Source organism: Erpetoichthys calabaricus, chromosome 5 (assembly GCF_900747795.2).
Source record: "Erpetoichthys calabaricus chromosome 5, fErpCal1.3, whole genome shotgun sequence".
Classification (NCBI taxonomy): domain Eukaryota; kingdom Metazoa; phylum Chordata; class Cladistia; order Polypteriformes; family Polypteridae; genus Erpetoichthys; species Erpetoichthys calabaricus.
This window is the reverse complement of record NC_041398.2, coordinates 15,930,646-15,945,428: the sequence shown is the minus strand read 5'-3', so window position 1 is coordinate 15,945,428 and position 14,783 is coordinate 15,930,646. Positions and strand designations below refer to the sequence as shown.

General features: G+C 43.6%; 1 protein-coding gene across 1 annotated transcript in view; it reads left to right on the top strand.

Annotated features, from left to right (window-relative positions):
* The window catches only part of LOC114641591 (zinc finger protein 585A-like), a 62,696-nt gene extending 60,291 nt beyond the window's left edge, over positions 1-2,405 (top strand). Inside the window, exon 5 of the mRNA XM_051927754.1 lies at positions 736-2,405. Coding sequence (XP_051783714.1) covers positions 736-1,808 — 1,073 coding nt within the window. The 3' untranslated portion in view covers positions 1,809-2,405. The remainder of the gene's footprint in view (positions 1-735) is intronic.
* The last annotated feature ends 12,378 nt before the right edge of the window (positions 2,406-14,783 follow it).

Sequence of the window (14,783 nt, the reverse complement as noted above, 5' to 3'; positions counted from 1 at the left end):
CCTGAAGCACGATCTCCACATCTGTGGAAGACAACTTTTCAGTTGCCAGGGCAACCACAGGCTCCCAGTGCAGCAGCAACTCACAGCTGCAGCAGATCCGAGGTGGCCGCGCTTTATGTGCCTGTGGTTGATTGGTGATGCAAGGAACATTATAAATGCAGGGGCACAGTATTACTTGGCCACTAACCTGGCCCTCGACCCTGCCTGACTGCTGTGTCTGTGTATAGGAGAGTGATAGAACCCGCTACAATAGATAATCGTGCTGTTCCTGTTTCCAGCGGAATAAAGCTAAAGTACTGAGACTCAGCCTTGTGTTTTGGGGTGCAAGACTGGGACTCGCACATCATAGCTGATAAATGAATATTCTATTAATTCTAAAGTATAGCGTGAGAAGTGAAAACTGTATAGGACATTGCTACTGAATACTTCATTGTTTTAAGTGTTTGTAGTCTGACATTTTGAACAAGTACATTTACAGCTAAACTGGGTAATTAGAAGTTAACTTTTTTATTTGCATAATGTCATTAACTAATTATACGGTGTACAAATTCAGAAATGTGATGTGCTCAGGCACCCATCTGTTGAAGATTGCTACTTGGCCACTCTTGGTTATTCAAGTAAGACTTAACGCAGTGGCATCTCAATCTCATGAAGAATGAGGCAAAAACACTAACCAGTGTGCCATCTCATGTTAAGGATTTGTTTGTCTTAAAACTTTTCTTTGTGTAATTGCAGGTTTACAAGAGAACGGCAGCTGCTCCCAGTCGCCATTTGCTAAGCCGTCTCACGAGTGCAGACTGCAACACAAACTAGACGAGGAGATGATGAAGAAGTCAACAAGAGGATCAGAGAACCTGATAGCAGCCTCCTTCCAGTGCAGTTCTCTTCCTGTGAGGGAAGTCCTCAACATTGACCACCGACAAGTGCGTACCACAGATCAGGAGGCTTTGTGTGCTGAACGAGACTGTGGACAAACTTATAAGAACAAGTCTGATCTCAATACAGTTCATACAAGACCAAAGCCATATTGTTGTTCCGAATGTGGCAAAAGATTCCTCCATAAGAGCAGTTTGCCAGCACACACAAGAATTCATACTGGAGAAAAAACACATTGCTGTTCTGAGTGTGGCAAGCAATTTTCTGGCAGTTACAAGCTCGAAAGACATAGAAGAATCCATACTGGAGAAAAGCACTATGGCTGTGCTGAATGTGGCAAACAATTCTCCAGCAAAGTTAATCTTCAGAACCACACAAGAATTCATACTGGAGAAAAGCCATACTGCTGTAATGAATGTGGAAAGAGGTTCACGGAGAGTAGCCATCTTCAGAGGCACAAAAAAATCCATGCAGGAGAGAAGCCATATGGCTGTTCTGAATGTGGAAAACAGTTCACTATCAATAGCAATCTTCAAAGTCATAAAAGAATTCATACTGGAGAGAAGCCCTATTGCTGTTCTGAATGTGGCAAACAGTTTACCAGCGGGAGCAATCTTTGGCAGCACAAACGAATTCATACCGGAGAGAAACCCTATTGCTGTTCTGAGTGTGGCAAACGATTTCTCCATAATTTCAGCCTTCAGGCGCATGTAAGGATTCATACTGGAGAAAAGCCATATTGCTGTAATGAGTGTGGAAAACGATTCACGGAGAGTAGCCATCTTCAGAGACACAGAAAGATTCACACGGGGGAGAAGCCGTATGGCTGTTCTGAATGTGGGAAACAGTTCACTATCAATAGCAATCTTCAGAGTCACAGAAGAGTTCATACTGGAGAAAAGCCCATCTTGACATCCTACCAATTGCAATAACTTCTTAAGAACTGCAAAATGAAGCCTTATTAGGAACAATGCAGGTGTTGCATCGAGTCCTTGCTGCAAACTTAAGAGAATAATAAATAATGCAGTACAATTCAACTCTCCTTACTAAAAAGTGAGGTTCACTCCTGTGATGACAGTAGCACACCCAGACGATTTAGAGACATTAAATCTGAGAAAGGCCACATTGCTGTTCTGAATGTGGCAAATGATTCCTCCAATGGCAGGTCTTCAGGCACACGTAAGAATTCATACTGAAGAAATACAGATTACATGTACAGGGCTACGGTCATTGGACTACCCAACAGACCACCGCATACAGCGCTTACTTCAGTATGAAGCAGTCAAGCCTAAAACAACATCGATTATTACGGTCGGCCAAACATTCAGAAGCAGCAAAGGCCAGACTGACAAGCCACCACCGTGTACGGAGACCACAGTATTGCATCTGGCACCACATCAAAAACAAGAATACGCCAGGACTGACCAACAGAAGAGCACAGATATAGCAGAAAATGTGCAGACCACCTGCTCCAGACCCATGCAGACCAAGATTTAACCCATGGATGGCTCACAAGGAATGAGTTGAAACCAAAGGATGAGTGCCTAATAATGGCCACAGAGGACGGCAATACAAAAGAATGAGAAAAGAGACAAATCTGGTTTGCCAGTCACGTGGTGCTGATGGCAGAAACTTTATACACACAAATACACAACAAAATGGCCAGACTACTGCACCAGAAATATGCAAAAGTAATAATAACTTACCAGTGGGAGAGATGCATTTGGACCACACTGCAGATCGAGGAACACAAAATGAGGAGGTGACAGTAAGACCAGCACTAACTGAACGGAACAAAGATGGCGGAAACCAGACATAAGCGCCAAAGGAAAACAGTCTGATGAAGCGTGGAGCATTGATGTTGCAGCTCCAGGTGATTACTTCGTGTTATTATCGTGGGTTATGTGGGACTTACCAAGTGTGTTACTCTTGCACCTTAAGATTAACACACACACAAATAAACAGGGATTCCTATAGACAGTCTCAGATGAAAGCCTAATTATCAGTCGCCCCCCATTATTTACTTAAAACCCCTTCACATTCATGCACAGGTATCCTAATTTAGATCATGGTAATGCCTAAGTCCATCACACAATACCCTATAGGAGTCTCTACTTAAGAACTTCGTGTCATCAGCAGTGACACACATGCAGGTGTCATTGTGACACAACTAAAAGCACAACTCTTTTGTTTCTATGCCGCTTACCAGCCAAACATTTTGCCCTGCTTTTACCACAGTCGTCTATCTTTTGAGGAGCGAACTCATAGGCATGTTAACCTTGTGAGCAACTAACGTGGCAAACTCTTCACGCAGGTGTCTTAAATTTTCAGTTTCTTATTTCGACCACTCTAGATCGGCAGTTCTCAATCTCAGGGGGTCCTGGGGACCCACTGTGGCTGCAGGTTTTTTGTTCCAACCAACTTCTGTTTTGAATTGGACTGCCAGCCTAATGAAGTGAGTGAGCTGTTCTTACCCAATTTATTTGTGTTTTGGAGTCGAAGTAAAAAATGACAAAAATACGTTTGGTCCTTTTTTTAATAAAATGTACTAAGCAATTATATGTAGTTTGCTCTTGTTAACAGTATTTGTATCCCAGTTTTCATTGTACTTTTCCAGGTTTTCTGGTTATTCAATTCATTATTTACTAATTAGTGGTTCTGGCACTAAAGTAGTTGCGGCCTTTCATCATTCGGTCTTGTTTTCCCAGGTGTCTGCTGTGCTTTTTATTTATTGTCATTATTGGGATGCAGAGAAAAAAGCAAACTACACACACAAAGGTCAAAATAATAGGAAAAAAATGAGTTAAGAATTTAAAGATATTGAAAAGAGAGAAATATATCTAAATATACATTTAAAAGCCATACGATTGTGCTTGTCGGAGTGTAGAATAAGAGAACTGAAAAACAGACCAGCTAATTCCATGAGATGAATTATTATCACTGCTCATGAGTGTGTTTGGGACAAAAGCCTGCAGCCACAGAGTTTTGAGAACCCCCATTCTAGATCCAAGAACAAAGTATAATGGTATTTATGAATGAATAACAGGGTGGCACGGTGGTGCAGTGGTAGTGCTGCTACCTCGCTGTAAGGAGACCTGGGTTTGCTTCCCGGGTCCTCCCTGCGTGGAGTTTGCATGTTCTCCCCGTGTCTACGTGGGTTTACTCCCACAGTCCAAAGACATGCAGGTTTAGGTGCATTGGTGGTCCTAAATTGTCCCTAGTGTGTGTGCTTGATGTATGGGTGTGTGTGCCTTGCCTGGGATTTGTTCCTGCCTTGCGCCCTTTGTTTGCTGGGCTCCAGCAGACCCCCATGACCCTGTGTTAGGATATAGTGGGTTGGATAATGAATGACGGACGGACTGACTGAATGAATAAGAATACCAAATAAAACAAGACATGATAGAAAATAAAATCGAAAATGTAAGCGTTTGGATATAGTGTTTAGAAACAACTTACGAAAAGGCTCAAGGACTGGAAGTTGCCCTGGGGCGGCTTTTGATCTGGCAATCGGTTAGCTTTCGCTAACGTTCAGATGAACCCGTCACACGTGACTCAATCTCCTCTTCTGACATCGCCTTCTCCCACTTCTCATTGGTCCCTTGGACAAGCCATATTTCTGTTCAAAATTCCACGTTGGGGCTTCCGGACATGTGATATCACACCCATTTGATTGGCTGGCCAGCCGTATGATGGATGTCTTTACACAACGTTTTGGAACTTTTTACACGTCTCCATTCCCAAGCCAATAAAGTTATCCACACGACTGTTTCCTGGTCTTCTGCTTCATTTTCACAGATGTTTTAAGGCAATCAATTATTGGTACATTTCAAGAAGAGAAGATGCTTTGATGTCCTGGTACGCTTTAGGGAAACAAGATGCTTTGATGTTAAGTGCCCCTGTCATCTTGTTTGTCTGAGCAAAATATATTAAAAATATGAGCATCTGTTATTTAAAAAAAAAAAATTGCAGATCTGCCACACCAGGGTGCTCTGTAGACGCCGCACTCGGAATGGAAAGACAAAAAATAACCAATTATCAAGAAATGCAATCTGAGGTGAGCCAGAGGTTTAGTAAAATAACTGAGATGGGATCAGCAAGACTTATTAAAAAAAAAAAATCCAGGATCCACTAGATGTCCTACCAACGACCATCACTCCATTTTAATTATTAAGGATGCACCATTAGGGACCATGCAAGTCTTACGCCAAGCTGGGGCAGCAAATCTCAAATAATAAGAACAGTAGCAGTGCAAAAATTGCTTCATGTCTCAAGGCTGATGTTCACACCTGTCCTGAAAGTAAGCAAATCAAGCCATTGTTAAAGATCCGATCCCGAGAGAAAAATCTCATTACTGCTTTAAAGGTGGTAAACAGTTCCTTTTTTTCTTTCTAACAGAAAAATACATAGAAGAATCCACACTGGAGAAAAACAATATGATCTGAATGTGACAAACAATTCACCGGCAGTGACAGTCTATAGCATCAGATCAGAATTAATTCACTGGACAAAAGGTGCAGGGCTGTTGTAAACGTTTCAAGACATTGCTGCACAAGAAAAGTCTTCAGAATCACATAAGATGAAAATAAAAAAAAATCTCAATTCAACTGAACTTTTGTGACTAAAGAGCGAGATTCACTGCTGTCTTGATAGTGCGCACACCAAGAACATTTAGAGAAATTAATTGAAATACAAGGCCTATGGCTGGTTTTAATGTGGAAAACGATTCTCCCAAAAATAGCAATCTTCAGAATTGTATAAGAAGTCACGCTGTTCTGCAGTATTGAATGTGGCAGAAGATTTTCCCACAATGGCAACCTTCACAATCCTTCAAAAATTCACTCTGAGGAAAACCCCAATTACCACTCTATGTGTGGTAAAGAATTTTCACTTTGAAGTAATATCTATAGGCCCTTAAGAATCCACAATGAAGACAAATCCTATTGTTGTACCGAGTGTGGTAAACAATTCTCACACAGCAGTTTTCTACAAGACCATAAAATAATGCATAGTGGTAAGAAGCCTCAGGGCTGTTCTGACAGTGTCGAGCATTTCTCAGAAAAAGCTGAATGTGTGAAGCGGTTCTCAGACAGCAGCAGACTTAATAGCCATTTGAGAATATTCACTGAGTAACAGTAACTGCAAAAAAGAAAAAAAAAAGGCTTCACGACCCAAGTGTTAGGTTCACACCTGTCCTGAAAGTAAACAAACTAAACTGATTGTGGAGAAATGAACCCTGAGAGAAGCTGCAAAGAAGTAATTTTGGAGAGTGAAGAATGAAGAAATTAAGGGAGGACTGAAATGTAACTTTTCTAAGTACTCAACTCGTGGTGGGTATCTTAACATGGTGGGCTTTGTTGCATAACACTGATAGCAAAATTCATCAAGGCAAATCTCCATTTGCTGATGATGAGAATGTGATTGTGGGCATCTGTTGATCTTTCAGCCCTCAACACAACTGGTACGACCATCCATCACGGGCTAAATGCACTACAATTGCAAAAGCCCCCCCGGATGCAATTTGTGTGCTCCTTCCACTGCATAATAATAAAGCAGAGAGAGAAGTCGACTTGAAAACGTCTCTAGGGTGTGATGGCCTGATGGTGAGTCGAGGGATGTGCAGATCTGCTGAGCACACGATGGACATGTCTGTGTTAGGGTAGTGGTGCTGTAAAGGAGACCTGGGGCTGAGTGTGTTAAAGTGGGCTTGTGTGGAGGACTCCATGAGTTGAGTGTCTTTATAAAATGAATTGTCAGAGTCAGTCGTCTGTTCTTGGATTGATTCTGTTTCACATTATAGTGTTGTATCGTTCATTTTATATCATTAATAATAAACCCTTGTTACAATGGTTTGCCATCTTTGCCATGGTATTTTTTTTTAATTTACACATTTGGATACTTCATAAAATATGCAGACACAGAAGAAAACAATTGATTAATAAGAGAAAAGGGGAACAAGTAACTACAAAAATTCAGTAATGATATTGATCTATCTTCATATACTGACTTTCACATCTATCTATCTAATCCTGCCTACTATACTAACATTAAATTCTATCTATGCAATCCTGTCTACTATGCCAAATTCTATCTATCTATTATATAATGCCTTTCGCCTATCTATCTATGTATTATATAGTGCCTTTCACCTATCTATCTATCTATCTATCTATTATATAGTGCCTTTCTCCTGTCTATCTATCTATTATATAATGCCTTTTGCCTGTCTATTATATAGTGCCTTTCACCTATCTATCTATCTATCTATCTATCTATCTATCTATCTATCTATCTATCTATCTATGTATTATATAGTGCCTTTCACCTGTTTATCTATTATATAGTGCCTTTCGCCTATCTATCTATTATATAGTGCCTTTCACATCTATCTATCTATCTATCTATCTATCTATCTATCTATCTATCTATCTATCTAGAATGTGGTGGGAAAGTGACTCTGAATGTCGCATGGCCGTTGGTGCCAGACGGGCTGCTCTGAGTGTTTCAGAAACTTCTGATCTGCTGGGGTTTTCACACACAAACATCTCTAGGATTTACTGAGAAAAAGGGAAAATATCCAGTGAGGGGCAGTTCTTGGCCGATATTAAGAGTGTGATCAGCAGGGGGCAGTGCTGGGGCCGCTGTTATTTTTAATATATGGAAATGATTTGGATCGGAACATAAGGAACAAGCTGGTTATGTTTGCAGATGATACCAAGATAGATGGTGTAGCCCAGTGGTTCTCAACCTGTGGGGCGGGCCCCCCTAAGGGGGCGCAAAGATGTGAAAAAAAGAACACAAGAATTGAAATTATGAAAAATACATCTATTGAAACCAAAACAAATGAACTTAAACTACATTCTGATACTAGAAAAATAAATATAGAGTTAGATAAATGTTGATAAAAGTTATATGCATCTATGATATATCATTACTGCGGTGGGCTGGCACCCTGCCCAGTGTTTGTTTCCTGCCTTGTGCCCTGTGTTGGCTGGGATTGGCTCCAGCAGACCCCCATTACACTGTCGTTAGGATATAGCAGGTTGGATAATGGATGGATGGATGGATATCTCATTAATTAAAAAATAACAAATTAGTATTAGGGGGCTCCTTTCAAACAACGTTGGGGGGGGGGGCACGATTAAAACTGTTATGAAAACTTGGGTTGAAAATACTTAAAGGTTGAGAAATGCTGGATTAGCAGATAATTTGGAATCAGTTATATCATCACATAAGGACTTGGACAGTAGACAGGGTGGGCAGATTTGTGGACGATGAAATTTAATGTCAGTAAATGTAAAGAATTACACATAGGAAGTAAAAATGTGAGGTCTGAATACACAATGGGCGGTCTGAAAATCGAGAGTCCACCTAATGAGAAGGATTTAGGAGTCATAGTGGACTCTAAGCTATCGACTGGCAGACAGTGTTCAGAAGCCATTAAGAAGGCTGACAGACTGTCAGGTTATATAGTGCCTTGATGTGTGCAGTACAAGTCACGGGAGGTTCTGCTCAACCTTTATAACACACTGCTGAGGCCTCATCTGGAGTCCTGGGTGCAGTTTTGGTCTCCAAAAAGGACATAGCAGCACCAGAGAAGGTCCAGAGAAGAGCGACTGGGCTGATTAGAGGAGTACAGGAGATGAGTTATGAGGAAAGATTAAAAGAGCTGAGCCTTAAGGAGATGAAGAGGAGACCTGACTGAAGTGTTTAAAATGATGAAGGGAATTAGTCCAGTGGATTGCGACAGTGACATTAAAATGAGCTCATCAAGAACACGGGGACACAGCTGGAAACTTGTTAAGGGTAAATTTCGCACAAACATTAGGAAGTTTTTCTTTACACAAAGAATGATAGACACTTGGAATAAGCGACCAAGTAGTGTGGTAGACAGGAGGACTTTATGGACTTTCAAAACTCCACTTGATGTTTTTTTTTTTAGAAGAATTAAGTGGACAGGGCTGGTGAGCTTTTTTGTGCTGAATGGCCTGTTCTCATCTAGAATGTTCTAATATTCTCTGGGTGAAAATGTCTTGTTGATGCCAGAGGTCAGAGGAGAATGGTTAGACTGATTTGAACTGATAGAAAGGCAACAGTAACTCACAAAAGTACTCATTACCACTGAGGTATGCAGAAGATCATCTCTGAATGCACAACATGTCAAACCTTGAAGCAGGTGGGCTACAGCAGAAGGCGTGACAAGCCTGGCAACTGAGGTTACAATTCACACGGGCTCACCAAAACTGGACAATAGAAGATTGGAAAAATCTGGCCTAGTCTGATGAGTCTCGATTTCTGTTGTGACATTTGGATGATAGACATTTGGATCCATCCTTCCTTGTATCAACGGTTCACCCTGTTACTGCTGGTGTGATGGTGTGGGGGATATTTTCTTGGCACACTTTGGGCCCCTTAGTACCATCTAAGCACTGTTTAAATGCCACAGCCTATCTGATTATTGCTGCTGGCCATGTCCATCCCTTTATGACCAACTTCTTCTGATGGCTCCTTCCAGCAGGATAACGCACCATGTCACAAAGCTCAGATCATCTCTAACTGGTTTCATGAACATGACAAGGAGTTCACTGGACTCAGATGGCCTCCACAGTCACCAGATCTCAATCCAGTAGAGCACCTTTAGGATGTGGTGGAACGGGAGATTCTCATCATGGACGTGCAGCCGACAAATCTGCAGCAACTCTGTGATGCTGTTATGTCAATATGGGACAAAATCTGAGGAATGTTAATAGCACCTTGTTGAATCGGTGCAATGAAGAATTACGGCAAAAGGGCGTCCAACAGGCTACTAGCAAGGTGTACCTAATAAAGTGGCCGGTTAGCATCTGAAAAGACTCACACTCCTCTCAGAAGATGTGTCTGTCAGATCAGTTTATTAGAACATTTCTTTAGGCCTTACAGGTATAAGAGTGCAAACCCTCACCCACTCTCACCTCGGAGTACTGCACCCTCCACCCATCCATCTGCTGATACCAGCATAGGACAGAGTTTACCCCAACCCACAATTACAGCAGCCCAGGTAAGCAGAGAGCTGAGGAGACTTTGTGTCCAGATGGAGTATCACCACGACTGCTGAAGGTCTGTGCATCGGAGCTGGGGGGTCCTCTACAGCACATCTTCAACCTGAGCCTGGAACAGGGGAGAGTCCCGAGGCTTTGGAAAACATTTTGCAACACCCTCATCCCAAAGGTATCATGTCCTAGTGGGCTGAATGACTTCTGGCCTGTCGCCCTGACGTCACATGTGATGAAGACCATGGAGAGGCTGCTGCTTCACCACCTAAGGCCACAGGTCAATCTCGCCCTCGACCCTCTGTAGTTCGCATACCAGGAGAAGGTGGGAGTGGAGGATGCCATCATCTACATGCTACACCGATCCCTCTCCCACTTGGACAGAGGCAGTGGTGCTGTAAGAATTATGTTTCTAGACTTCTCTAGCGCCTTCAACACAATCCAACCTCTGCTCCTTAGGCACAAGCTGACAGAGATGGGAGTAGATTCACACCTGGTGGCATGGATCGTGGACTATCTTACAGACAGACCTCAGTATGTGCGTATCGGGAACTGCACGTCTGACATTGTGGTCAGCACCACAGGGGACTGTGCTTTCTGTGGTCCTGTTCAGCCATCGGACTTCTAATATAACTCGGAGTTCTGCCACGTGCAAAAGTTCACTGACGACACTGCTATCGTGGGCTGTATCAGGAATGGGCTGGAGGAGGAGTATAGGGACCTAATCAATGACTTTGTTACATGGTGCGACTCAAACCACCTACAACTGAACAACAGCAAAACCAAGGAGCTGGTGGTGGATTTTAGAAGGCCCAGGCCCATCATGTACCCCGTGATCATCAAAGGTGACTGTGTGCAGATGGTGCAGACCTATAAATACCTAGGAGTGCAGCTGGACAATAAATTGGACTGGACTGCCAATACTGATGCTCTGTGCAAGAAAGGACAGAGCCGACTATACTTCATCAGAAGGCTGGCGTCCTTCAACATCTGCAATAAGATGCTGCAGATGTTCTAACAGATGAATGTGGCGAGCGCCCTCTTGTACACGGTGGTGTGCTGGGGAGGCAGCATAAAGAAGGTGTGTGGTGAGGAAGGCAGACTCTAATGTAGGCACAGAGCTGGACAGTTTGACATTTGTGGCAGAGTGACGGGCGCTGAGCAGGCTCCTGTCAATCATGGAGAATCCACGGCATCCACTAAACAGAATCATCTCCAGACAGAGGAGCAGCTTCAGCGAAAGACTGCTGTCACCGTCCTGCTCCACTGACAGACTGAGGAGATCGTTCCTCCACCACACTATGCGACTCTTCAATTCCACCCGGGGTCGGGGGACTGGGTTTTGGAAACGTTAACATTATAAAAAGTTATTGTCTGTCTGTATACCTGCATTCTTATCACTCTTTAATTTAATATTGTTTTTTGTATCAGTATACTGCTGCTGGAGTATGGGAATTTCCCCTTGGGATTAATAAAATATCTAGGTATAAGAGTGCAAATGGGGGTTTAACCCGCTATTAGCAACGTGCGCTTATAAACTGGCCGGCGAATGTACAAAAAAGTAGAAATACGCCTTATGAACAGAGTGAAAAATCAAGCAATATGACCCATTTTATTTGCCAACTAAAAAGATTACAATATGCAAGCTTTCGAAGCTACTCAGACCCATTGAAAACCATAAGGTTAATAAACGAACCTTCCTCTGTTCGGTAGGTGGCAGCGTTTACCCGCGGATCTGCACGGCATCCGCCTTCTCTCCGTCGAGTCGCTCTTTGATGACGCGTGTCGTGTGTCTTTTCTTTGATTTCCCCCAGCGGATGTTTCGGGCTCATCGTACGAGCTGCGGGTCTGCACTTTCAGCGACAAAAGGGAGCAGAAGAAGAGAAAAGAAATAAAGAAAGAGGAATGAGAAGGAGGAGGAGGTGAGCAATTGGAGCGTCGAGTCGAGGGTGGGAGAGGAAAGAAAAGGAAACGAAGAGCAGGACGTGACTGGAATCTCGTGGAGACAGAAAGAAAAGCAGCAAGGACGCGGTGTAGGCGATGCATTAGGAGAGAGAGAGAAAGAAAGAAAGAAAGAAAGAAAGAAAGAAAGAAAGAAAGAAAGAAAGAAAGAAAGAAAGAAAGAAAGAAAGAAAGAAAGGAGTCGCGACAATCTGCCGAGGTGCTGAAGGTGACGGCACAACGACCGCTCGCCTGTTTATGTAGGCTGCCGTGTTAAGCCGCTCGGTCGACCCGTCCTGTCATTCGAAGGAAATCCACCCGAGTTTAGTGTGCGGAGGAATTTACAAAAATCCGACAGACCATATTAGAAACTTCACAGCTTGTCCATACGGAATACCCGCAAGAAAATGTCATATCGACACGGGGTAGGTTTCGTGGGCACGGCCGGATTAAGACTCTGTGGTGCCCCTGGGCAGCAATGCCTCCTATGCCCCTACATTCACATACGGAGACAATTCCAATACAATTTACTTTACGCTGAAAAACAATAAAACAATAATAATAATAATAATAATTGGATATCATTCAAAGGACATCTGCGTCCATTTCTTAAATTCCGAAGGAGTGTTAGAATATGGGTCCTCGATCATGTTTGCGAAGGATTTATTAGTCACTTCTTGCTCTTTTTTCCCCCAACAGACACACAATTCGTGCATTTGGCTTCACCTCAGGCGCTGACATCCGAGGTTCGATCCCTATAAGGGGATGCAAAGGTGTGTACACCTGACGAGCCCCACATGCCACATGTCGTGTGCTGTCTGTATTATTTGGTAGATACTGTATAACACACACACACACATATATATATATATATATATAGTGTGATAAAGGACGCTGTATAGCGCCCGACCTGGCACAGACTGACACAGAGGCACGTGTAAAATCCAAGCAAAAACTTTCTTCAGCTGGAGGGCACGTCTTCCCCGTGAACCCCCCGAGCCACAACACAGTCCCAGTAAGCACAAATCCAAAGCACCACCACTCTTCCTTGGCAACCTCGTCCTCTTCCTCCCGATTCCGGCTTCTGAGTGGTTGGTTGCTGGCCCTTTTTATAGCCCACCCGGAAGTGCTCCAGGTGCCTGACCACCTTCCTCTGATTGCACTTCCGGCGTCCAGGCCGGCTCAGGGAACCATGCAGCACCCCCTGGTGGCCACCCCAGATCCCAACAGGGCTGTGGAGAACTCCATCTCCCATGAAGCCCTGCGGGAAACCGAGGCACCATCCTCAGCCAGGGAGGCTGCCATCAAGTGTCCCGGGGGACGTACTGAGACGCCCATGGGTGGTCCTCCGGAATGTATGTAGAAGGGGCGACCCGGCTGCCCTCCACAATATATATATATATTTATATAATGTAGCCCACCTGCTTCATTGTTCAGAGCTGCTCTTCTGCACACCTCACTTGTAACGAGTGCATATTTGAGTTCCTGTTGCCTTTCTGTCAACTTAAACCAGTCTGGCCATTCTCCTCTGACCCCTGGCATCAACAGGGCATTTTCGCCCAGAGAAGTGCCACTCACTGCATATTTCTCCCTTTCTCGGAGAACCCAAGACATAGTCGTGCGTGAAAATGCCAGTCAATCGGCACTTTCTGAAATACTCAGACCAACAGCCATGCCACATTCAAAGTCACTTCAGTCCCCCTTCTTCTCCTCTCTGATGCTCGGTGTGAACTTTAGCAGGTGGCCTTGACAAGGTCCACGTTTTTAAAGACAATGAATTACTGCCATCTGATTGGCTGATTAGAGATTTGTGCTTTAACAAGCAGTTGAACAGGTGTACCTAATAAAGTGGCCGGCGAGTGTGTAACGCAGTGTTAAACATTGGAGAAGCATAAACATAGCGCTAACAATAAACACTGCCCTCACCCACCTGGAAAGAGGAAATACATATTACAGCTCGGCATTCAACACCATCATCCCCTCAAAACTCGTCTTGAAGCTTGACGACCTTGGGTTGGGGACGACCATCTGCAGATGGATTTTCTTTTTCCTCACAAACAGGCCCCAGGTGGTGAGAGTCGGCAAACACACGTCCTCATCACTCATTTTAAACACTGGAGCGCCACGCAGGGCTGTGTGCTCAGCCCCCTCTTGTATTCCTTGTTCACCCACAACTGTGTTGCAAAACACGGCACAAACACCATCATCAAGTCTGCGGACGACACAACCATCATAGGCCTTATCACTGACAACGATGAGACGGCCTACAGAGAGGAGGTGCTGGCATTGAGTAATTGGTGCCTGGATAACAACTCGTCTCTTAACATCAGCAAAACCAAGGAGATGATCGTGGACTATCGGAAACAGCAAGGCGGAGAACACCAGGCCATCCACATCATCGTCATACACATTTCATTGTATGTTGACCCTGTGTTAACCTATAAATGACAAATAAACCTAAATCTAACATGCAGCGCAGTGATCGATACAAATGATCTGTGATTGTGAGTATCAACAGGAGCTTGAGTAGGCCACTTGTGACAAAATGACAGAATAGGAGGTCATCGGAGCTTCCCAGGGTGAGACCCCCTGCATTATGCTGATGCTGCCTGGCTATTTTTTTTTTTAACTGGCGCCAAAGAACGATGGTTGGCACCCACACAGGGATGGACATTTTGGTTTGTGACTAAATCTGTTTAATTTTCTCTCCTTTTATTTTTCTCTCTCTCTCTCTGATCCTACCAGCAAATGCAGATGAGAAGACACAAGAAGCCAATTCTGATTCTCACGAGTCCAGTGTTTCCTCTTTAGCAGTTCTGCTGCCTCTCAGATCCTGATACACCTGCCCAGTTGCCCTTATGGTTAATTCAGCACAGGTGAGGGTTTTGCTTTTTTTTCTTTCTTTTAAAAAAAAAAAAAATCTTTAACAGTTTCATTCAC